Source organism: Cebus imitator, unplaced genomic scaffold (genome assembly GCF_001604975.1).
Source record: "Cebus imitator isolate Cc_AM_T3 unplaced genomic scaffold, Cebus_imitator-1.0 Scaffold193, whole genome shotgun sequence".
In the NCBI taxonomy this organism is placed as follows: Eukaryota; Metazoa; Chordata; class Mammalia; order Primates; family Cebidae; genus Cebus; species Cebus imitator.
The window spans coordinates 2,991,674-3,016,833 of NW_016107508.1; the positions used below are offsets into that span (position 1 = coordinate 2,991,674).

A 25,160-nucleotide genomic window follows, 5' to 3' on the forward strand; every position below is an offset into this window, starting at 1 on the left:
GATTAAAGATCGAATATATATTTTATAGCATCACATCCTCTGAATCCATTTAACTGTATGCTTGTATTTTATGTACTTTTCTGCACATGTATTATATTCAACAGTAGAAAAGGCTTACAAAATTGAAACCAACTCAACATTTCATCAACAGGAGGACTGATCAATGAATTTTGGTATATTCATACAATAATATATTGTTAGATTGTTGAGTTGAAAGAACCAGAGCTACATATATCAATAAGGATTAATTTCAAAAATATAATGCAGTGAGTAATTACAAGTTGTGGAAAGATATGCACAGCGTAACATTACAGAAAGTTAAAAAATGCAAAACAATATTTTACATTATAATGGAGACATACATATGTAGTTAAAGTGTAAAAACATGTATAACATAATAAGCACCAGATTCAGAATAGTGGCCACTTCAAAGAAGAGAGAAAGGAAGAAAAAGAACACTTGTATAGGTAGCTTCAGCTGTTTCTGTGATGTTTATTATTAAAAAAGGATGAATCACCTTTCAACAAGGGACTAATCCAGAATATACAAGGAACTCTAACAACTCAACAGTAAAAAAACAAAAAACAAATGTAAATAATCCCACTAAATAAATAATCCCACTAAGTAAATAATTCCACTAAAAAGTGGGCAAAGGACCTAAATAAACATTTCTCAAAGGAAGACATTCAAATGGCCAACAGGCATATGAAAAAATGCTCGACATCACTAATCATGAGGGAAATGCAAATCAAAACCACAGTAAGATATAATCTTACCCCAGTTAGAATGGCTATTATCAAAAAGACAAAAAATAACAGATCCTCATGAGGATATGGAGAAAGGGGAACTCTTGTGCCCTGTTGATAGGAATTTAAATTATAAAGCCACTGTAGGAAACAGTACGGATATTTCTCAAAACACTAAAAAGAACTGTCCTATGATTCAACAATGCCACTACTTGATATTTATCCAAATGGGAAGAAATCAGTATTTCAAAAGGATACCTGCACTCCTGTGTTTACTGCAGCACTATTCACAATAGTAAAATATGGAGTCAACCTAAGTGTCTATCAGTGGACAAATGGATAAAGAAATGTGATATGTATACATAATGAATTACTATTCAGCCATTAGAAAAGATTGAAATCATGTAATTTGCAGCAACAGGGATGGAACTGGAATTTATTATGTTAAGTGAAATAAACCAGGCACAGAAAGACAAATATCATATGTTCTTACTCATATGTGGATGCTAAAATAATTGATTTCATGGAGCTAGAGAGTGGAAGGATAGATACCGGAGGCTGGGAATGGTATGTAGGGGGAGAATGAAGAGAGGGTTGGTTCATGGGTACAAACATACAGTTAGATAGAAGAAATGAGTTCTAATGGTCAATAGCAGAGTGGAGTGACCAGAACTAACAACAGTATATTATACATTTCAAAATGCTGCAAGCGAGGACTTGAAATGTTCCCAACACACAGAAATGATAAATACTCAAGATGATGAATAACCCAAATATTCTGACTTGATCACTACACATTCTGTGCATGCAATGAAATATCACATGTACCCCATAAATATGTACAAATATTATGTATGAATTTAAGAAAGAATGAAAGAAGCTAGGATTCCAAAAAAAGAATGAATCAAATAAAGTAAAACGATGTGATCCAACAAAGATGGGTGGTAGGTGCACACACTGTTCCATTGTTTCCAGTTTTCTAGATGCTTGAGATAGTCCATTTCCGACATAAGTTCCTCGGAGAGGCCACAGAATACTTTAAAGAGTTGTATATGTTTCTCTCTAAATCATTTGTATTGAAAAAATGCTTTTAGACTGATTTAATTGCTGCAGTTCTTGGAACCTGTTTCCTGTGAATAAGAACCAAGTACTGGGGCATCAGTGCTTAAGAGATAGCCTAACTTTTTCTTATCCATTAAATTATTTGTCCTCAGTGTATCGGTAAACTCATTACACCACAAAAATGCTTTTTTTTTTTTTTTAAGTTCTCATTTTATTTCTTAAGGACACTTCACTGTGCATTTTTAAATACTGTTTTTTATTTCTGACCCGTGAATCTTTTGACATAGATCTACTCTAATTGAATGTCTAAAGTCACTTACCTCCTTCTATTTTGTTTTCTTTAGGAACGAGATAAATTCTACTTGTCTCGTAGTGTTGTTCTAGAACTTCTGCAGGCCCTAAAGCTCAAATCTCCTTTACCAGATACAAACCTTCTTCTGCTCGTCCAGGTAAGCATATGCCTGATTTGTAAAACTTTTCATGAAATCCATGTATGTTTGGAAAGTTAAGAGAGGTGTAGGGTGTATGCATAAAACCAAATATCTTTACCCAGAGATGAGAAATAATACATCTTATATGGACCGTGATCTAACTAACAGTATGCATTTAACACTTCCACTGGCTAAAAAGTCCAAGAAGAAGTAATGATTTTGTTCCAACTGTGGAATTAGTTTTGTGGGGGTCAAAAAGAAGAATGAAACAATAATTTTTTTCTTCAAGAAATGCATGATCCAGTAGGTTAGAGGGGCAGGTCAGTCACCAGAGCTGAGACAGGTCTACTGAGGCCAGAAGTCGGGGAATAGGCTGAGGTCTGCTGCAGAGTCAAATGAGTATGGGCGGTCCCTGAATCTTGGTGAAGCGGAAGTGAAGGAGAAAGTGGGCCAGGCCAGAGACAGTCATGTGGCAGGATGCGCTGAGTGGTACCCAGGGTAGGGGGTAGGTACACTTCAACCGTCAGGGGACCTCTGAGGCCAAGAAGCTTATAGCCTGTAAGGCAGGCTTTGGAGAACCGGCAATGATTATGCTTTTGGCTGTATGGCATCTGAGGGGCTGAAGCCTTCTACCCTGCTGTCCTTCACTCAGCATCTTAAGCAGATATGCAGGTTTTGATGAGCTGAGACAGGCTATGATAGTGCCATGAGAGAAAGAGGTAAATAAAATCCTGGGGAGAAGTTGAGAGCAGGATGGATCCCACCCCTTATGGTGTGAAATCAGGGAAGACTTCATGAAGGAAGTAGCATTTGAGTTGGGTCACAAAGGACTGGTGGGTACAGGCAAATATCTTTGCCTGGGATTAGGGTTCAGCCTAGAGAGGTTGACTGGCTTCAAGCATAGGGGAGAGTTAGGCAGGATGGTGGAATACATTTAGGGATAATGGCATGAGGATAGGGTTGAGAAAAAGTAGACTGGCTGTGCCAGAGGAATCAGCAGTGGTTCAGGTAACTTGGGACCCTGCCTCTCACCAAGGCTTGAGGCTAGATTTAGAGACTTGGCCATGAGCTACAGCTGGGATCAGGGTGTCATGCAATGGCCTTTGGGCAAAGTGCGCAGCCATTGCATCACAGCTGTGTCAGCACTTGCTGATGAACATTAAGAGCAGTCCCAGGGTCTAGGCCTACAAGTTGGGAGTTAAATGACTGAAGGAATATCGGAGCTTGGTATCAAGGAACTAGACAGGTTTCCCTGAATCATAGGTATTCATTTGGAGACATGAGAGAGAAGGGAACACTAATGGAGGATGTATTATGTGTTAAGCATTTGATCCTTACAGCCTCGTGAAGCATGGGTTCTGTATTGCAGGGCGCGGTGGTGGGTGGTGGTGGTTCAGTGGCTTGCCCAAGACCACAGTGCTGTCCTAAGTGATAGGTGGTATCAACCACCTGATTTCAGTGTGTGAGGACTCCAGAGCCTGCCTCCATTCGGTGTGACATACAGCCTTGTCAGGCCTTTTCCATCCCTTACCTGGATTACTGTAACAGCTTTTAGCTTTTTGCACCTCCTTCGTCTCTTTCCACACGAAGCCACTCTTCTGGCCTGTGGCTGCCTAGAGGAATTTTGCTGAAACTCCACTTTTCTGATGCAGATCACTCTTGCATCAGAAACCTAGAGTGGCCTCATAAGGTCTGAACTACTCAGGTCTTTCATCATCTGGCCACATCTGACTCTTCTCCAGTATTTCCCACTATTTACTGACCACCTATCTTGGGCTGGGTTCTGGGAATATAGAGGTGTGACAGGCATGTCTTGATAATGTGCCAACTACTCTCCTGAAAGTCTACCTGGCGTATAAAACACTATGGAAGAAGGAGTGGCAAACAGCCTGGGAGACGGAGGAAGGCTTATGAAGCATTATGAGGCCTGACATGGGCCAGGTGCTCGTTCTGCAGCATGCTGGGGAAATAGAAGAATCAGCCATGACCCCTTCCTTCCAGAAGTTTATAATCTAGCCATTGAAGTTGACATGTAAATTTAAAAATTCCTACATAGTGCAACAGGTACAGTAGTAGAGATGCATACTGAGTAAGGAAGTGTTTGTAGAAGAGAGTTCACATGGACTTTGAAGGATGCACAGAATTTCAGGAGTTGACCCAGTAGAGAAGAGGAGGAACAACCCTTATCCTTTATTGTTGAATATCCACTGCCTGGTCTCCATGCTTCCCCTTCAGTGACTACTAATCATTAGGATCAGAACTGAATTTTCTCAAAGGCTTGAAATTTAATTAAAAGTTTGTGTACTTTCAATGAATGGTCTTGAGTTGTCTTTGAAGAGCTTTCCAGGACACATTGAACTCTCAGAGAGTGATTGCTGGAAAATGACAGCAATGGATGTGGGGAATGATGTCATCAGAATAAAATGGGTCTTATTATACTAAGATGCTGGACAGCCCAGATGGAAGACAAGCAAAGTCACAGCCAGAAAATATCTGTTCTCCTAAGGAGAGACCAACTTTGCATTTCTCTCTGTGCACTGTGTTGGCCAGGCCCTCCTGTTCACATAGCAGCGCAACATTGCCTTTGAGAACAAGCAGTGTTCACACAGACTTTTTTACTTATTTATTTTTAATTAACTAATTAATTAATTTTTAAGACAAGGTGTTGCTCTGTTACCCATGGTCTTAGCTCACTGCAACCTCTGCCTCCTGGGCTCAAGTGATCCTCCAACCTTAGCTTCCCAAGTAGCTGGGAATACAGGTATGGGCCACCATGCCTGGCCAATTTTTTAATATTTTTAGTAGAGACAGGGGTTGGCCATGTTCCCCAGACTGGTCTCAAACTCCTGGACTCAAGCTATCCATCTGTCTTGGCCTCTCAAGATGCTGGGATTATAGGTGTGAACGACTGCTCTTGGCCCAAACAGACCTTTTTAAAGATTCATGGGATGTACACTGGCTTGGAGGAGAACGCAGGTGAACAAGGCTTGGGGAAATATCCCGGGAGGGATGTAAGGTTAGCAGGTTGACCGTGTCTGGAGGTCACTTGCTTCTGAGAGTGTTGCAGTTGGGGATGTGCCGCCTGAAAACCACCTAGACTTCAGGTTACTGAAGGTGCTTTCCTGCAGACGCTGAACAGAATTCCCTTAATTGCCCTTTGTCTTGAGCAGAGCAGATCTGTGTGGCTGACCTTCTTGGGGTTTAGCCCTCCACACTGTAACTACTGGTTTTCAATGAAATACATTAGTCAACTGTAATAAGCACTTGTCACAAGATGCCAAAAGAGCAGTGAGAGTTTAAATTACACAGTGCTTAAGGAAAGCACGAAAACAGTGATTATTGCATCACAGTTAGGTGAATAAATAACAAAAACAAATTAAGAAGAAAGATGGCAAAAAGATACTTCCAAATCTCTTTTATGGATCTTCGTCTGCCATTTCATCTTTTTAAAACAAATGTGTGACTTGTCATTGAAATCATTAAGTTAAAAAATGTCAAGTTGTAAAACTATTCAGATTGAAGGGGTATTTTGGAGACATTTTGAGATCATGTCTAAGAAAAACAACTTTATGGAAATGTTTCAGTCTTCTCCAACAAAAAATGTTGAGCATGGTTCATTGCTGGGTTTCAGCACCAAAAAAAAAAAAAAGGTTAATCCATTTCAAAGTAACAAATCCTTGTTCTACCTGTTCTATAAACTCTTAAGCAATTTTTATTTCTAATCAGAGAAATAAAAGTGAGGCATATATTATAACAGAGTAGTTCCCTTTTCTGTCCTGTGGTCCTGCCTAAGTCATGGAGTGAAGTCTTTTATGGGGCCACACATGGTGTATTAGTTTGTTCTCATGCTGCTAGTAAAGACATACCTAAGACTGGGTAATTTATAAAGAAAAGAAGTTTGACTGACTCGCAGTTCCACATGGCTGGGGAGGCCTCACAATCATGGCAGAAGGTGAATGAGGAGCAAAGTCACGTCTTACATGGCAGCAGGCAAAAGAGCTTGTGCAGGAGGAGCTCCCCTTTAAAAAACCATCAAATCTCATTAAACTTCTTTACTACCATGAGAACAGTATGGGGGAGATCACCCCCATGATTCTACCTCCACCTGGCCCTGCCCTTGACACATGGGGATTATTACAATTCAAGGTAAGATTTGGGTGGGGACACAGCCAAATCATATCAGATGGGATGAGGAGAAACGTTGTTTTCTGTTGCCAGTAGTGCTCTTTCTGTAGGGTTTCTAGGTTGCTTTTTTTCTTGCCCTTGACTGCCTGAGTCCTCCAGGTATTCTCTAGAATAGTGGAAATGACAGTCTGTTCTTTGGTAGCTTCTTTTAGGCCAGAGGATCTAGGCTGGAGTCAGAAGGAACCTTTCTCCATTACCTATGGGCACTGTCAGCTCCTGGCACCTGGACAACCAGGCTTATAGCAGGGACAGATGATCTGCCGGGAGTAGACAGGGACTTTCTTTATGGTTATCAGTGACCATCATCTGAAGGTCACCCCGTGAAGGTGGGTCTAGTTAACTGCAAATGCGACTTGGAAACATTAAAAAAAAAGCAGTAACTGGAAGGAAAAACTCTCTAGTGATCCATTATGAATGACACCGGTCCCTGTGCTGAACAGAGTCCATTGCTCCAACGTTGAGTTTCCCATTCATTCTTTCAGCCCAAGGGAAACTCCTGGTATTTCCTCTACTACTTTTCTAATCAATAGTAGACAGATGAGCTCACTAAGATGGAACCATTGCTATTATTCTCATAGATAGACCATGCGTTTGTGTTACCAAATACTCTGGCAGTAAAAGAGGTCCCTTGGAGAACAAATAGAATTCTTTTTTTTTTTTTGAGACGGAGTTTCACTCTTGTTACCCAGGCTGGAGTGCAGTGGCGCGATCTTGGCTCACCGCAACCTCCGCCTCCTGGGTTCAGGCAATTCTCCTGCCTCAGCCTCCTGAGTAGCTGGGATTACAGGCACGCGCCACCATGCCCAGCTAATTTTTTGTATTTTTAGTAGAGACGGGGTTTCACCATGTTGACCAGGATGGTCTTGATCTCTTGACCTCATGATCCACCCGCCTCGGCCTCCCAAACAAATAGAATTCTTGTCCAAGAAATGTGGGATCACCCAAATAGAATTCTTGTCCAAGAAATGTGGGATCACCCAAGTTTTAAACATGTCAAGGCAGTAACTGGTACCAATCTGTTTTTTAATTCCTGGAGGCCTGCATCATGGAAAATTCCCCAGCCTGCTCTATTGTGGTTGTCTAGCCATAACCACTGTTGTTTACTTATGAAGCTTTTTTACATAAGAAGTTACGTGTGTAAAAACAAACAAACAAACGAAGTTACATATGTAAAGTTTATGCATGAATTTGCATATGAAGCTGGGTGGCCTTAAATGTTCAAGCGGATTTTTTTTTTTTTTTTTTTTTAAGAAAAAGAGGCATGGAGATAGGAAATAATTTGCTGAATAGAAAAATGTCATTTCAGAGTCCAAATTGTTGATCCCCAGGGCGTAGTTCTCTTTTTGTGTTTTGGACAGATGCACTAGCACATTATTTTAATTCCGATCTATTGACATTTTTGCTTTTTGTTTCCAATATTTTCTCTTTTGCTGATTTGCTGTAGATATTTTACATGTAATAGGTTATTATAATTTTTCTCAAGGTAGATTAGAGTTTTCATAATAAGTGATAACTCATTAAAAGCCACCATAAAGATTGTTTAAGTTCAAATCAAAAAGAATTTCCTTAGCTCCTATTATGTGTCAAGAGTAGATATTCTGCTAATTTGCATGTGCTACTCCCACTTTGTGGGATATACCTGCATATTCAAGTTATGAGAAATCAGACTGTTGAAGAAAGGTTTTCTTTTAAAGATAGGCTCATTGTGGGCTGGAGGACAAAGAACCAGTGGAGGTACAGCTGTTGTTTTTAATTCACAGAGTTACCATTGAATGGGGCTATTAATATCAGTTGAGTTAGTAATAATCTGATCACTCTATGAGATGACAGGTGAAGACACTATTTTGGGTGTCATTTTGATAATGAATTTAGTAATGACACATAATAGATATCGTGTTTCTTTTGTATTCATGGAGGAATGCATATTTCAGTGCCCGATTTCCCTCAAAGTACAGAACTCTTCCTTCAACAGCAATCATCATTCCTTCTCTGATTCTTATTTATCATGATACTATACTTTGAGCAGTTCTTTAAAATCATAATAGACTTTTTTCAGATTATGGTTGGCAGCCATATAAAACGAAGACAGAAAGGTTTATAAGGTTTTAGTTGTGCATCTGATGTAAAAATACACTAGATTACAATGCATGGATAAAAAAACATAGATGATATTTGAGGCTTATGCACTTTTATTTCCTTTAATATGCCAGATTCTCTGTGCACCTCCTTTACTTTTAGGGTGATTTTTAATTAATTCTGGCTAGTAAGTGTTATCATAAATCAGATAGTTGGATATGACCTCAGATCTTGGCACTAACCATGCTGAAACGTGCTTACATTGTGCTCTCTGCTGCACTTTGCTGAGGACGGTGGGTGGGAAAGTCATCTGCCAAAGGGAGCTACAGACATTTAAAATTTCGCTTCTTCACAAATCTTATCTTGACCTCAAGGGCCCATCCAGGTCCAGGACTTTAAACCATCCTTAAGGAGACAGCTCTAAGTGCTCGCCTTAGCTCATATAGTAGATATGGCTCTCTCTTCCCTACAGCCTCTCTTAGCTGTGCAGTCTCATTTCTGTTGTAAAAAGCTTAATTAAAATTAATGCTGGTGTCCTCTCAGAAGTTTTGGAACTCAATCATTTGTTGTTTGTCTTAGAGTGAAGACTTAGATAGCTTTTTATTTAGTTATATTTATTATTTGTTTATTTGAGGCAGAGTCTTACTCTGTTGCCCAGGCTGGAGAGTAGTGGTGCCATCTTGGCTCACTGCAACCTCCACCTCCCAGGTTCAAGTGACTCTTCTCCTGCCTCAGCCTCCCAAGTAGCTGGGATCATAGGCATGTGCCACCACACACAGCTAATTTTTATATTTTTAGTACAGACGCGGTTTTACCATGTTGGCCAGGCTGTTCTCAAACTCCAGGCCTCAAGTAATACACCCGCCTTAGCCTCCCAAAGTTCTGGGATTACAAGCATGAGCCACCACACCTGGCCTAGATAGCTTTTTAAAATGAATTTTATGGGAAAACATGCAATCTCTTCCAGGAGGTTGGGTTGAGAGTGTTCCTTCTGCTCACTGTGTATGTCTATCAAATATTTCATTGTGGTTTTTTTTCCTTATAGGTTTTGGCTGGAGTTAAAGGCTTTACAGTCTTTAAAACCTAATTTTTTACTTTTCCTTATGTTAGAAATAATCTTAAGATAGGCGAGCTGACATAGAAAACCTGAATGAGATCATGGAAAATGCTAGATGTTCCCAGGGTGTTACCAGTTGCCACTTTCTATGCCAGGTTCAGAGTTAATGGCCAAACAGATTCTTCAGTTTTCTGTAACTGTATTTGAGGCAAATGGAAATGACAGAATGTTAATGTAAAGATCTATGTCCACTCCCATCATGTGGCTCTTGGGGGCAGCTTTGTTTATGCCCTCTTGCCCCCCACTCAGTTATATACACTTATGTGCTTCCCATGGAGGACACCCCTCCCACAATTGAAGACCAGCTCTTGGCCCTGAGCAAGAAGTCTAAGGGTTCCTTGGCCTCAGGAAGCCTTTGGCTTAGAGCTGTACCCAGTTAGCCAATACCTGCTACCTGTTAATAATGCTTAGATTTAAACCTCTGACTAGCCAGATAATATGCTGGTCTCTGTTCCTTTGTTCCATGGCTCCTCATTAGGCCTCCTGAAGATTTACTCTGCGATCCCAATTCCTTTTACTTCTCCCCAGTGTGACAGGGACTGGGCCTGCCTAGTTGACTCACGGTCTTGACCCATTTAGCTTCCCTGTGCCTTCCAGTATGAGTATGGAATGAATGAGAAGGTGGAGCAATTGGTGCTGAAACTTCTGAACTCTGCACAGCAGCAGTTTCAGATCCAAAAGTTGTTAGGGCTACTGGCCAAAGGCCAGGAAGATAAACAGGTGCTAATTGCTCATAGCAAACTCTACTTCAGCATTTTCCCCAAGACTGTTAAGAAATAGTTGAGTGTTGCATTAAGTGAGAAACACCTGTCAAAATCTGAAATGAAGTAAATTAAATTGTAATCTGGAAAATCCATTCTTGTAATGATCCCAAGTCATAACTGGCTAATGGATTTGGTTCATACACTCTCACTGAGCCCCTCTGAGACGCCCGGCACCAAACTAGGGCTGGGGATGAGGCGCATCAAGTCTCTGCTCTTGAAGAGCTCATAGCAGGTTGAGAAATAGACTCATAAGTCACTGCAGTCTGATGTGGTGACTGTTACAGTGGAGGTGCGTGAAAAATCCTGTGGGCACACAGGGAAGGAGTGGGCGTCTTTAGTCGCACAGAGGATACATGTGGATGAATGGGGGCAGGAAGATGAGATGCTGAAGTTCCTCTGTGGGGAAGAAACAGGTAGAATACTCACTTTGAGGTTGATTGTTTTTCTAGTTTCTTTCTAAATATATGATATGAAAATAGAAATCATGAAACTCTATGAAATGTGCTTACAGTAACTGTCAAGAAGTACTAAACAGTAAATAGAATGACTTCATCATAAATCTGACAATGCTAACGTCTTTTATTTTTTCCTTGATTGAATGTACCATTTTAGTGCCACTTAACAATCTGGGTAAAGTAAGACTTTGTGTGTTAATTTCAGTACTGTGATTCTTAGTTTCTGATAGGAATGAACCATCATGGTTAGCAAATCTGATCTATCCAAGGCAGATCATCATGAAAATGAACACTAATTAATTTAAGCCAAGTTAATAAAATGATAAATTACTTATTACTGTCCAGATACCCTTAAAAATAATTATACTTTCACTTTTTTTATTAGTTTATTTGTGCAGATGCTGGAACCAAACTAGCTGAGTCAACAATCCTGAGCAAGCAGATGATAGCCTCTGTACCTGGAGTAAGTCCTGACCAAATTCATTGTCTCTGTACTTACATTTCATAGACTAGTAGTTAAGAATGCAGGCTTTAGACTTACATAAGGGTTTGAGGCCTGCCATTTACTAGCTATGTCACTTTTGGAAAGTATTTTAACCTAAGATTCTTTGATTTTATCATCTGTCAAATAGGATATAACAGGTTTTAACATATAGGTTGAGGATTGATTGAGATAATGCATGTAAAGCATATTAGCAAGGTGCCAGACATAGTAAATGCCATGAAAATATTATCTATTAAAATAATATTAACAAACATTGCCTACTTTTGGATATTTTAGTTATTTTCTATATTTTTCTCTTGTAATTAATATGCAAAGAACATCTTTATGCTTAAATCTTTGTCCATACTTCAGACTATTTCCTTATAATAGATTTCTGAAAGTAGAATGACTAGACTGTTTTTTTAAGCGTTCTTGATAGTGTAATACAAGGTTCTATGAGACAAAATCCCAATTCTCAGTGACTTATGAAAGTTTATTGTTTGCTCATGTGAAGTTTAAATGGGTATCCTGATTAGCAGGGAAAGGGGGAATTTCCATGCGCATACTCAGGAATCAGTTTTCTTCCATAATGTACAGTCCACTGCAATCAGCTTGATTGTGGCTGGGGAAAGGGAAGAGAATATGGCCCATGAGGTTTTCACTGGCCAGGTCTAAAGTGTGTTTTTTTCCTACTCACATTCCATTGGCCAGACCTCAGTCACATGACCACACTCAACTGCAAGGGATGATGGGAAATGTACTCTAGTTGTGGACCAAGGAAGAAGACAGGCCTTGGGAGTAGCCAGCCAGTCTCTGCTGCATACTGGCTGTTTCCTTTTTGTTTGATTCTTTAAAACTCAATATTTGCTACCTATGCAATAGCTAGAAAATAACATCCCTGGCCCTGGAGGGCCACTGACCCTGCTGGAGATAAAGGATACAGAGAGCTCCCTCAAAAAGAAAAAGAAAAAAAAGAAAATAACATCCCTAATAATAAAAGCGTTATTGAAATCAGTAATTAAAAGACAAACATTCCAACAACAACAGAAAAGCAACATATAGGTCCCTTTCTGATGATCAATAAGCCATCCAAAATAAATCTTTTACTCCCACTAGCAACCAATAAATTGTGATTATGAAGTATAAAAATATTTTAAAATATAAAAATTAAAATTGGCTAGCTAATTGGCAAGCTTTTCTCTTTTTTTAAAAAAAAAAACAACACTTCATCAAGGCAGGAAGGACATATAGGAAGCTGTACATCTTTAATGTATGTGACTTGATGAGTTTGGATATGAGTATATATTCATGAAACCACCACCGTGATCTATTCCATGAATATACCCACCATCTCCAACAGTTTCCTCCTGCCCTATTTGTTTTTTTGCTTTTGTGTGTTTAACATTAGCAATATGAGCACTTTACATAAGATCCACCCTCTTAGGAAATTTTTAAGTATGTAATACGGTATTTCTAACTGCAGGCACTACACTGCCCATGAAATCTCTAGGATTTACTGACCTTGAAAAACTGAAACCTTGGACCTTTTGACTAATACCTCCCCCTTTTTTCCTCCCCAGCAGATCTTTCTCAATGATTAGACTTACTGGTGGTGAAATGAAACAAACATTCTTGTAAGCCACTAGTGGTAGTAAAACCAACCTTGCTGGAGGGCAGTTTGACAATCTTCTTTTAGGAATATGTCTGAGAAAATAAATATGCACATGTTTATATCAAGTTTGTTTATTAAAGCATCATTTAAAATAGCAGAAATATGGAAACAAAGTAAATGTCTTAACATCATGAGGATATTGATTAAATAAAATAAGGTGCATCCATAAGATAGACTATTATGTACTTATCAAATCAAAGTTTCAAATAATATTTTAATGAATTAGAAAATGCTTATGATATATTTAATTAAAAAGCAAGTTAGAAAATGTTATCTCAATCTTATAAAAATTATATGTATGTTATATACATTAAAATTTTTTTTTTTAAATCTTGGAAGAAAATACTAACAGTAGTTTTCCCAGAGGTGGAGGACAGGAATTAGGATTATGGTGATTTCAATTTTAATTTTAGTGACCTGTATTTTCCAAATTTCCTATATTAAATGTGTTACTTTTATAATCTAAGAAATGTAACTTTAAAATCAAATATAGGTTTTGAGGAAGAATTGGATATGATTTGCTTTAATTCATGAGTTTGAGTTTTAAAAATATCTAATTTTTTAATCATCAGTTTTTTAATGAAATAAATATAAATCCTCTGAAACAAATGGAGCTTAACTTCTTTTGTTTTGTTTCTTAAACAACACACCTAAGGTTATTCTTAAGCTTTGCAAAGTAGAAAAAAGGGAGGAGAAATTGGAAATTATATGTTTTGTTAGGTATATGTGGCTCGCTAAGATTCTCCTGACCATGCAGTGAATTTTAAGGCTTTTATTAGATGTAGTTGGCTGTCTCTAGAACAAAAGTGACTTGGTAATAGTAAATTCTTTGCTCTCAATTTTTTGAGATTCAAACTTAAAAGACAAATATTGGATAATGCTCCTAGTAATTATTTTCGGTGACATTTGCCCAGTTGAAGTGGTATAAAATATTGCCTATGAAAGAAACAAATCCCTTTCAAGAAATTCAAGAACAGAGTCTCCAGTCCTATTTGCATGACATGTGAAAGGTCAAAGAAAATGGAATAAATCGGGGGGAAATCCTTTCTTGCACGAAAGGATTAATATTCCAAAAGCAGGAACACAATAACCTTTTATAATTCCTTCACTTGATTTAAATTAAAAGAAGAAAACTTTGGAAAGTACGAAATGCTTGGAAAACACTCTGACAGACTGCCAATGACCTTATTTTGCTGTTTGTTATCCTGTCAGAAGAACTGACAAGCGTAACATTCTAGAAAAGAGAGAAGGTGATATAGTTCAGTGCCGCGCAGATTTACATGAATATGGGAAAATGAGAGCCACTGGGTGAGCTAGTTAAGTCTATAATGTTCCAGATTTTCCTAAAGAAAGCCGAGGAAGGCCTTTAGCATAGTATTCATCTGGCTTCAAAGACGGCCTCGTTTGATCCACTTGATACCCGGCCTGATGTGTGGCTTCTCTCATACGGCTTTGATACAGCAGCCTGCTTGTTCATTCTCCTTTGCTTTGCTTATAATCTTAAATTCACTGCATTCTCAGGGAGAGCAGGTCGATGCCATTTAACAACCTGAAACACAAGCTTGCTTTCTTTTCCTTCAAAACTTTTCAAACACACTTTGAGCGTGTGGGGAAGATGACCATTTCGTTTCTTTCTCTTATTTATCCCCTAGCAAGAACTTGACAGTAATACATGTATCTGTTTAATAGTGTACCTACTGTGTATAAGAAGTTAATTTGCAAGTGACTTGACTTGCATGAGAATTTTTGACTCTTTCAGCAAGCACAATGCTTGTTCCTATACTTTTTTGACAGAAAAAAGATTCAAGATTCTGGTGGTAGAATTTGGTGACACATATTTTATGTGTAGCTAAGACTTCCCTAGAATGAGAATGTGTTGCTATGTTTTGGGATGAATGAGGTCCTAAAGACTCTGATACTAATGGCATTACATAGGCTGAATCTTTACATATAAAGCAGTTTAAAAACAAGCACGCACACACAAAATCAGTCCAATTACCCAGTGGATAAAAGCATTTAGTCCCATCTCCCATACGCCTCTCCTGTTTCTTTGTTCTCCGCCACAAACCTTCTATCAGTTTTTGTCCAAATGCTGGGCAGACAGTCACAGACTATACTGAGAGTAATGGAGTGAGTCAGAGATGCAGAAAGTGAAACTCCTTAGTAAACAATGTGAACCCAGAGTGAGGCAATCATTGCAGTCAGGGCAAAAATGAAGCTGTGACCCAGCTGTGTCCTTGTGTTTCAGTGTGGGACTGCAGCGATGGAGTGTGTGAGGCAATACATCAACGAGGTGCTGGATTTCATGGCAGACATGCACACGCTGACCAAACTGAAGGTGAGATGGCTGCCACCTGCTCATCTCTCAGGTTCACGGCATAGAGATGCTTTGAGAGAATTAAGCAGACCGTGGGGAACTTACTGCTACCTGGGGAGGCGGCTGTGGCACTGCTGAACCAGCCCTTGTCTTGGGGGATCGAAGAGCCAGGGTCCAGCTTTGCAAAGAGGAAAAGAGGAAGGGAAAGGACGGTCACATGGCATCAGCCACATGCATAGCTTTACTTTTGCCATATAGTCACTTCTCACAGTACCTCTGTGAAGATACTAGCCCCATTGTACAAATGGAGAAACTGAGGCTTGGGGTGGTGTAGTACTTGCTCAAGTCACACTACTAAGTGGTAAAGTCGAGGCTGAACCTAAGATTCTTGTGACTCTCAATTCGTTCTCTTTTTACCACATAGCATCATTTAATTACCTTGGGCCTCAGTTTCCTCATTGGAAGAACGGATCTAATAATCCCTACTTTGCCTGACTGTTACGATGTTTGATAAAAAATAATATACATGAAGAGACTTTCATAAACTGTAGCACATTATGCAAGCATACACCATTTATTATTTTTTTGCTGCTTTGAAGCTATTTTCTTAAAGAAAATCATTAATGAAAGGGAATAGAACAAAAAGTAATTTGCATATGGACAAAATCCCAGTGAAGTTGTTGAGCTTATTGAGTTTTTGCAGAGTGGAATGAATTGCTGATGCAGGTTCACTTTCCTGCTATGATTCAACCAGGGAGCTAAAAGATTAATAGTTTGAGAGATCTGAGGAAGGCCCTAGACAGAGGACAGAAGAGAATCCAAACATGGTCCAAGGAGCAGCCAAATTGCAATCTGGCACAAAATGGTTCCTTTTTGATAATTAGGACCTAGCGATCCCAGAAGTTTAAAATACGGTCCCTTAATCACTGAACTGTTCCCTGGCTCTGCTCAGATGATGAAAGTGGCTTTTGGTATAGTGATAGATTTGCAAATGCCAGGCAGAAAGCAGAATCAAAATTTAAACTGATAATATCTCACGATATGTAAGCCCAGTCATTTCTTAATGAGCTCCCCTATCGTTCGCTCCTGTGCTGGTTACTGCTTGCTGAATCTAATTGGCCACACTTAAATGACTTTGCTGTACAAAGAAGAGGAAACAATTATTGCCTAAACATGTTTAGGTTTTTTTGCAGATGCTTTGGAAAAATAATAAGTAAGAACCATGATTATCAAAAGATTGGGAATACAGACATAATCTAACCCTCTGATTTTACCTTTAGGAAACAGAGCAGAAGGATCAAGTGGCAAGTGGCTTATCTAAGGCCATGGGACCAGCTAGGAGATACCTGGGTCTAGAACCTCAGTCTCAACGCCTAGTTCAGTGGTCTTCCCACTGAGCTCATAATGAGCAAAGAAATCTTTCTAAAGTAATTCAACAAATATATATGAATACCTATAATGTCATGGCACTTTTCTAGGCATTGGGGATGCTGTGATGAGCAAAAGCGGCCACAGTAGCTGCTTCCATTTAATTTATAGTCTGGTAGTGGAGGCCAAATTTAATGAACATTTAACACAAAGTACAGTAAAAATTTGTCTCCCACAATTGCTATGAAAAGAGGTAGAAAGCAACACGGACCTGGCCATGGAGGTCAGGGAAGACTTCCCAGAGGAAGTGACACTTGAGCTAAAATCTAAGCAATTAGGTGAAGAGAGGCAGGAATGGCATTCCAGACAAAGGAAATAGCAGTGGTAGGGAACACGGAGAGCCAACGCAGCTGGAGCTGCAGGCTGAAGGGGTAAGATGCAGAGCTCCACAGGAGCTAGATCTTTCTTGCTTTGTAGGCCATGCTAGGGAACTTTCCCTCCCTTTTTCCTAAGAACAATGGGAAGGCTCTGAAGAAGTTTAAGCAGGTCATGTGCTTGGAGTGGCGATAAGAGGGGTGGAAATGATAACCTGATCTTTTCAAAGAATGGCCTGGAATGAATCCAGGTGTCGGCTAGAGTTACAAAATACCATTTGGTTTTGTAGAGCCACATGAAGACATGTTCCCAGCCTCTGCATGAAGATACCTTTGGTGGACATCTCAAAGTGGGGCTGGCCCAGATTGCAGCCATGGACATCTCACGGGGCAACCACAGAGATAACAAAGCTGTGATCCGCTATCTGCCTTGGCTGTATCATCCCCCCTCCGCAATGCAGCAAGGGTAAGACCTTATTATTCCGGGAATGAGGGTAAAGAAGGCAGGAAACACCCCTGAGTTTCCTGGGGCTCAGCGGGAGTTAATGAGTACATTGAAGATTTATGAGAGTGGAATATACTTGGTTAGGAAGATGGAAATCAAGTCCCATCTCCATACGTACTTGCTGACCCATAACGCTCTGTGACATGCTGCCAAAAAATAAACTTGTCCTCCCACAAAAACCTCAATCGTCCTAATGAAGAATGAAAAATTCGAGCTTAGAATTACCACTTTAATGCTTGATTTCAACTAGTTAAGTAAATTAATAGGTGTCTATCAATGTAGCGTGGTCTTTGCCTTTAAGCAGCTTAGATTGTAGCGGAACAAAAGCTATGGCAGAGATGAAATTGGTGCAATGTGGTGCAAGCCCCTGCTTCTGCCTTTTAGGGAGGCTAAAGAAGAGAGAGGCATGTGTGGGTTTGTTGACTTGGGAACTCAGGGCAGGTTGGAGCCTGCCCTTTTGCATGGCCAGCCTTCCTGTCCAGAGGAAAAGTGTAGAGTGGGAATGAGAAGGGCAGAGGGAGAGAATATCTCCTGCTCTCTTTCCTCCCCTCTACTGGGGATGCCAGAGAAGAAATTTCTAAAGGCAGGAGTGGAAAGAATTTAGAAAGAGAAGCTAGTCAGAGAGACAGCCAGGTTTATGGAAGAATGCTGTGTAATCCTGTGTCACTAAAGGCTGTTCTTTTCTCAAGAAGCTGAGATCCAGGATTACAGTGGAAAACAAGAAAAACAGATACATCTTTTTTTGACACTCAATTGCCTTGGCTTTTGGTTTTATGTGATTGCCTGCAAGACCACACTTTTAATCCCGTCCTTCAATAAACATTTGTTATGCACCCAATGAAACAGAAAACGTAAGATCATTCTTTAACACTTCTTCTTCTCTAATAGACCTAAAGAATTCATAGAGTGTGTCTCCCACATCCGACTGTTGTCGTGGCTGCTGCTGGGTTCTCTCACTCATAATGCAGTGTGCCCAAATGCCTCCTCTCCCTGCCTGCCCATTCCTCTGGATGCAGGCTCGCATATTGCAGACCATCTTATTGTTATCCTGATTGGATTTCCAGAGCAATCAAAGGTAAGTGATTTCTGCAAGATTAAGACCATATGTACCACAATTGCTAATGGAAACCTTATCAGCCAATTATGTTTCTTCTGAGAAGAAAATGCATCTTATCACTTGCCCTCCTGTGGATGTTAGAAACACAACTTTGTGCTAATGTCTCATTTAAAGTTGTTTAGATTCCCAGACTGTCTTTCCCCCGTCCCCAAATTGTTTTTCGGGTTACTTTTATGAAGATAAATTATGGAAGCAAGCAAGAGTTGGCTTCCCAAGCTCTTCTGTCTCAAAATAATGAAGAGAAATAAAAGGCTAGAAATATAATCAAAATTCTGTGATCAGCTTTTAAAACCAAAGACAAAATGGAGGAAGATTTATTCTCTATTTAATTCTTCATGTACCATCTTTTCAACTCAAGTCTCTAGAGATATGAGAAAATACAAAATGAAAACAAGAAGGCCAGTTGGGAACTCACTAAAGCACACATTGGCATGACCTACACAGGGGAACTTTGTAAAATTGCAGAGACAGATAATGTGCTAAAGGGAAGAAAGTAAACCCAAGGCAGGCACCCATCAAGAGCCCATCCAGGCAAACCAGACACATTGGTACTAATCAGCCCCGAGGAGCCAGGGGACCTTCACAGAGTTGAGGCAAGTTCTGGGAGGTCACAGTGGCCCTGGGGACAGCTCGGGTTTGGGACAGGGCAAGCTGACGATGTGATAAAATAGCGCATCCATCCCAGTGATCTGAATGATGTTCGCAAAAGGAATTAGGCAGTCGATTCCTAATATTTCAACTCAGATCTGGGTTTGATTCCTAACTATGGTACTTGTGATTTTGTGAGCTTGACAAATGTATCTAACCTCTGATATTCAGATTTTCGTCTGTAAAATAGATGAGGGGATGGTTGGAGAGCGGTGGTGTTGATCTAGGAAAAGCCTTTGGCGCCGTCTCTGGCGTGTTGTAGGTGCTCTCTCCACGTGCTTTCCACTAGGAGGAGAATCTCTAGGAGGATCTCTGCTGCTGCTGCTGATTAAGAAGTCTGGGCAGTGTGTTCAATATATCACCTCCTTTACTCCCACTCTTTGAAGAGGCTGCTATTATCCCCATTTTACAGATGAGGAAACATCCCAAGATGGCAGAATGATTATTCTCCCTAATCTAGTTTAGGGATGGGAATGTCAGTTTCATTAAAGGGCAAGGGGGTGGGTAGGTTTCTTCAGCAAATTAAGGTGCCTTCTCTTCAAAAATATGCTTTGTTCTCTGAGCACACTCCCACTGGGGGAGAAGAGAGCAGACTGTCTTAAGATGATGAATCATGACTTTGTAACTCTGAGATAATGCCTTTGTGCTTCAACTGTGCTCCCTGGCAAGACCGAAGCCATGCGAGGAAGGTTCCATGGAGGGTCACAGCCTGCTGGGATGCAATGCACAGATGCTGTCTTCTTCCTTTCCAGACCTCCGTGCTGCACATGTGCTCCCTCTTCCACGCGTTCATCTTTGCTCAGCTCTGGACAGTGTACTGTGAGCAAAGTGCCGTTGCTACAAATCTCCAAAATCAGAATGAATTCAGCTTCACGGCGATACTGACAGCACTAGAATTTTGGAGTAGGGTGACACCAAGCATCCTTCAGCTAATGGCCCATAACAAAGTGGTGAGTTCATGGACAAGTTTTCCTTCTGAGATGGACTCTCAAAATGTCCACACCACTCCCAATCCTCACACTCCCTGTTATCACAGATCTCAGTTGTAAGGAGGTTGTATAAATGGATCGGGGATTTGTTACCTTAGAAGCTGGATGTTCTGCTTGTGTAAGCATTTTGATGAAAAATAAGCATTTTGATTAAAAACAAAATAAATAATAGTTCAAGATATCTATTGTACCTCATGGTGACTACAGTTAATAACAATATATTGTATTGAAAATTGCTGAGAGAAATTTCAGATGTTCTCACTACAAAAAATAAGTATGTAAGGTAATACACATGTTAAATAGCTTGATTTAGCTATTCTATCATGAGTGTATATATATGTGTATATATATACTTTTATATTGATATATAAATATAAAAAAGCAAACAAATACAGTTATTAATATTAAAAATAAGTTTTATTTTTTTCTGCCTAACAGCAAATGAATGTTGTATGAAATTTCTACCTTTAAGGGTTGTTTGATGTTATAATGTCAGAAGCTTAGGAGTGAGATTCATATTATTTGGGGATTTCAAAGCAATTTGGAAAAACCTTAGCCAATTAGGTTATCTATTTGTGGTGGTTTAAGAGTAGACTGACCACTGGTGTTCATTCCACTCTGGGCTCAAAGCCTGAAAAGAGCCTTACCTTTGTGAGTTGCTTTATAAGGACCTATGCTCCCCAGTCTTCAAATCCAGTACATTGAATGTAGGTAGCTTACTAAGAGAGGGGCTGCTCCAGAGCTCATTTGAAAATGACTAGGGTATGGCTAGCCTAAGCCCACTTCATTGAACCAGCATGGAGTATTCCTCCTGTAGTCAAGGTTGGAGGACGTATGGAAGGAATGTATAAGGGAATCCTTTGGTTCTGACTCCTGTATTGGAGGAAGACTCTCAGCTGGAAAAGCTGCAATCAGTGTCTTGGTTATGGGGACACCATCTGTAGAGTTCTTGTCTGTGAGGAGCAGGGGACCTGGAGGGACACTATAATGATGATTTCAGTGTATCCGAAACCCAACTCTGCACTGCCCACAAAAGGCAGTAGAAATGTTTTTTTAATTGATTGAATAATAGTCTAAGAAAGGTTTTCTTTTGGTTCTTAATTAGAAAGGGGATTGTATATTTCCTTTAGTGAATCACTTTGTTCTTTAGAGATGCAAAAGATACAGGCAATTTTATGTGTAGAGAGATGTTTTAGTTCAATTTAAAGGAAGTTTATGGGAAAATCTTAGAGTGTGAATAGTTTTGACTGCTATGGAAAATAATTACATTTATTGGATCACAGATTCTGGGACTAATGAAGAATTTGGAGATCAAACATTCTGTTCTGTTATTTCACAGACAACAAAACTGTGGTCTTAAGCTAACTTAAGCTAGTGATTAAAAATTTTCCTTCTATCATTCGTTTTTTGATACCAAGAAATACCTCTCCTCCAAATCACTCTCCAAATTCATGTCAAATTTGTTGCACATGAATTTTATGCAAATGATATTACAAAAGAAGTTGAATTAATTTCATTCTGAAAATGATGTTAAACCATATAAGCCAGTCTGGTAAAATCTCTCTGGAATGTTTAAAATCCCGCCTTAGGCATTTCTGATGAGGGACATCACCTCTACTGTCTTTTGAGCTGTCGTAAGCATGGCTGCCTTGTCCCACAGAAAATAAAGCCTCAGAGGCAGATCTGCGGTAAATTAAACAGTTATTGCAGATGAAGATGCTGTGTAGAAAGGATCAAGATAGAGAAAGGGACTTACATCCAAAGAGTTCTGTAGTTAGAAATGGAGGAAGTAGAAGCCATTTATCCCCTGGTGTGAGTCAGTGCAGTGCAGATTAGTGAGATCAATACTTAACTTCCATTGGCAGCCCTGAGTTGAATGAGGAAGGCATGACAATTACCAAGCCTCTGGAGCTTTTTAAAATTCTGTTTCTGGTTTGAAGTTTCAGAGGTGAATGAACACCACTGAATGACTCCTATGGTCATTACGCAGAAAGACTTCGTGGGCACAGGACATCGGTCTTCTGCGGCTACGAACAAGTTTGCAAGGTTTCTGTATCACTGGCAATGGAATTAACTTTCATATTTGTTGTTTCAGATGGTAGAAATGGTGTGTCTCCATGTGATTAGTTTAATGGAGGCATTGCAAGAATGCAATTCAACTATTTTTGTCAAGGTAGGAAAACCTATGATTTTTATAGACCATTTCTTACTGCTAAAAACAAGTGTGGATTTATGTTGAAGGTACTTTCTGAAGAGAATTTAGTTTTAACATTCAGAGTTGGGGCTGGAGAATTCAGGCTCCCATAACAATCCCTTACAAAAGGGTTATTGTGTTAATTTTGCTCTTGGTCTCCACTGTGACCAACTTCACCTGGGTTAAATACATCAGACCAGGCCAGGCATGGTGGCTCATGCCCATAGTCCCAACATTTTGGGAGGCTGAGGCAGGAGGATTGCTTGAGCTCGGAACTTTAAGACCAGCCTGGGCAACATAGTGAGACCTTGTCTCTATCAAAAAAAAAAAAAAAAAAAAAAAAAAAAAGACCAAGATTTTATGTAACACAAGTGCTTAAAATATTACTGGGGAATATTGATGTGAAAATTACCTTATACTAATATAAATCCCCTTACCTTGCAAAAGATACCCAGAAAACCAAGGAAAATAGTCTGTAATTGTCTGACTTGGTATCTGGTACTTTCTCTAAGATAAATAAATTTAGTTCCAAATAATATTCTTTTAAATCATCATTATATGGGGTACAAAAGTAATTCAAGCCTTTGTCATCTACCCTCCCTGCATATTTTCCCCCTCATCAGAAACAGACTAGTGTGATACAAAAACGAAAGAGTAGAAAACTTGGTTTCCCATTTTGCTTATCTTTCTGCCTCCCCTCTTTTTCCTTCCTTCCTATCATTCCACCTCTTTGTTTCTCTGTTCCTTCTTCCTCTTCTTGTATCTCTTGTATTTCTTTTATCTTTCACTTCTGTATTCCATTGTCTTGGCCACCGTCACCACCATCACCACCCACCAGGGGGCATCAGTTTGGAACCTTATAACTTGCTATTTCATTCCTTAACTCCACTCTTCAACAAAGAACATTTGTCACATTCACTAACACTATGCTGAAGAAAAGCAGCCCATTTTCAGGGAAAACTCGACTATTACCAGAACAGCACAAGATCATTGGTTCTAATAGGTTAGATATATCATATCTAGCTTGATATAGCAAAAGTCAACACTGTTAGAGTACAGTGGTACAATAATGTGCATATGGTAAATGGTACATATTTAAAACACACAGTTTGGTAAGTCTTGACTTACATTATGTCATGCACCACAATCAAGGTAATGAACATATCCATCACCTCCAAAAGTTTTTTCAGGCTGGGCTTGGTGGTTTATGCCTGTAATCTCAATACTTTGGAGGCTGAGGTGGGCAGATCATTTGAGGTAAGGGGTTTGAGACCAGCCTGGGCAACTTGGTGAAACCCCTTCTCTACTAAAGATACAGAAATTAGCCAGATGTGGTGGCACATACCTGTAACCCCAGCTACGCAGGAGGCTGAGGCCAGATAATTCCTTGAACCTGGGAGGTGGAGGTTTCAGTGAGCCAAGATTTTGTCACTGCACTGGAGCCTGGGAAACAGGACGAGACTCTGTCTCAAAAAAAAAAAAAAAAAAAAGCAAACAAAATAAAATTATTTTCATGCCTCTTTATAATCCTTCTGTTAGGTTACTCGTCTCCTGTCCCCAGACAACTACTGATCTGCTTTCTGTCACTATAGATCAGTTTGCACTGTCTAGGATTTTCTTTAAATGGATTCATGCAGTATATACATTTTTTAAACTTTCTTTCACTTGTAATAATTATATTGAGATTAATCCATATTGTTGCATGTATTAGTGGATCATTACTTTTTATTTCGGAGTATTAGTCCATTGTATGAATATACCAAATTTTGCTTATCCATTTATCAGTTAATTGACATCTAGGGTGTTTCCAGTTTGGGGCTTTTACAAATAAATCTGCTATGAAGATTTATGAAGATGTCTTTGTGTACATATATGCTTTCATGTATGTTGGGCAAATACATGGGAGTAGAATGTCTAGGCCATATGACAGGTGTATATTTACCTTTTAAAAAATTGTTTTCCAAAGTGTTTTCCAAAGCTGTTGTGCCCTGTTATACCCAGTATATGAACAGTGTATGAGCATTCTAGTTCCTCCACATCTTTGTCAACACTTAGCTTAGTTAATCTTTAAGATTAATTATTCTAAGAGTTGTGTACTGGTATCTTGTGGTTTTAAGTAGCATTTTCCTGTCTGCTTGGTGAAGTATCTGTTAAAATTATTTGCCCATTTTTTATTGAATTGGGTTTTTTCCTTATTACTGAAGTTTGAGATACAAGTCCTTTATCAGTATGTGATTTGCAAAGATTTTTCTCTGTGGTTTGTCTTTGGAATTCTTAATTTTGATGAAGTAACATTTACCAATTTTTTTTCTTTTATGAATCATGCTTTTGATGTTGTGTTTTAAAAAAATCTTTGCCTAATCCAAAAATCATAAAGAGTTTTATTTGTGCTTTATTCTAAGTGTTATCTATTTTTTCACTTGGTGTTAGTTTATGTCTGTGATCTATTTTGAGTTAACCTTTGTATATGGTGTGAGGTGTGGATCAAGGTACCTTTTATGAATATGGATAGTCAGTTATTCCAGCATCATTGTTAAAAATACTACCCTTTCTCCATCAAATTGTCTTTGCACTTTTGTCAAAAAGTGAATAACTATACAGTCCTATTTCTGGCTTCTTGATTCTGTCCCATTGATCTCTTTTTTTTTTTTTTTTT

General features: G+C 39.3%; 1 protein-coding gene across 16 annotated transcripts in view; it reads left to right on the plus strand.

Moving 5' to 3' along the window:
• Nucleotides 1-25,160, plus strand: part of UNC79 (unc-79 homolog, NALCN channel complex subunit) — a 276,166-nt gene that overhangs the window by 236,804 nt on the left and 14,202 nt on the right. For all 16 annotated transcript variants that reach the window (XM_017547000.2, XM_037745182.1, XM_017546992.2 and 13 more), the window contains 7 exons: nt 2,153-2,257; nt 11,222-11,299; nt 15,241-15,330; nt 17,342-17,517; nt 18,445-18,631; nt 20,074-20,271; nt 22,406-22,483. In XM_017547000.2, coding sequence (XP_017402489.1) covers nt 2,153-2,257; nt 11,222-11,299; nt 15,241-15,330; nt 17,342-17,517; nt 18,445-18,631; nt 20,074-20,271; nt 22,406-22,483 — 912 coding nt within the window. The remainder of the gene's footprint in view (nt 1-2,152; nt 2,258-11,221; nt 11,300-15,240; nt 15,331-17,341; nt 17,518-18,444; nt 18,632-20,073; nt 20,272-22,405; nt 22,484-25,160) is intronic.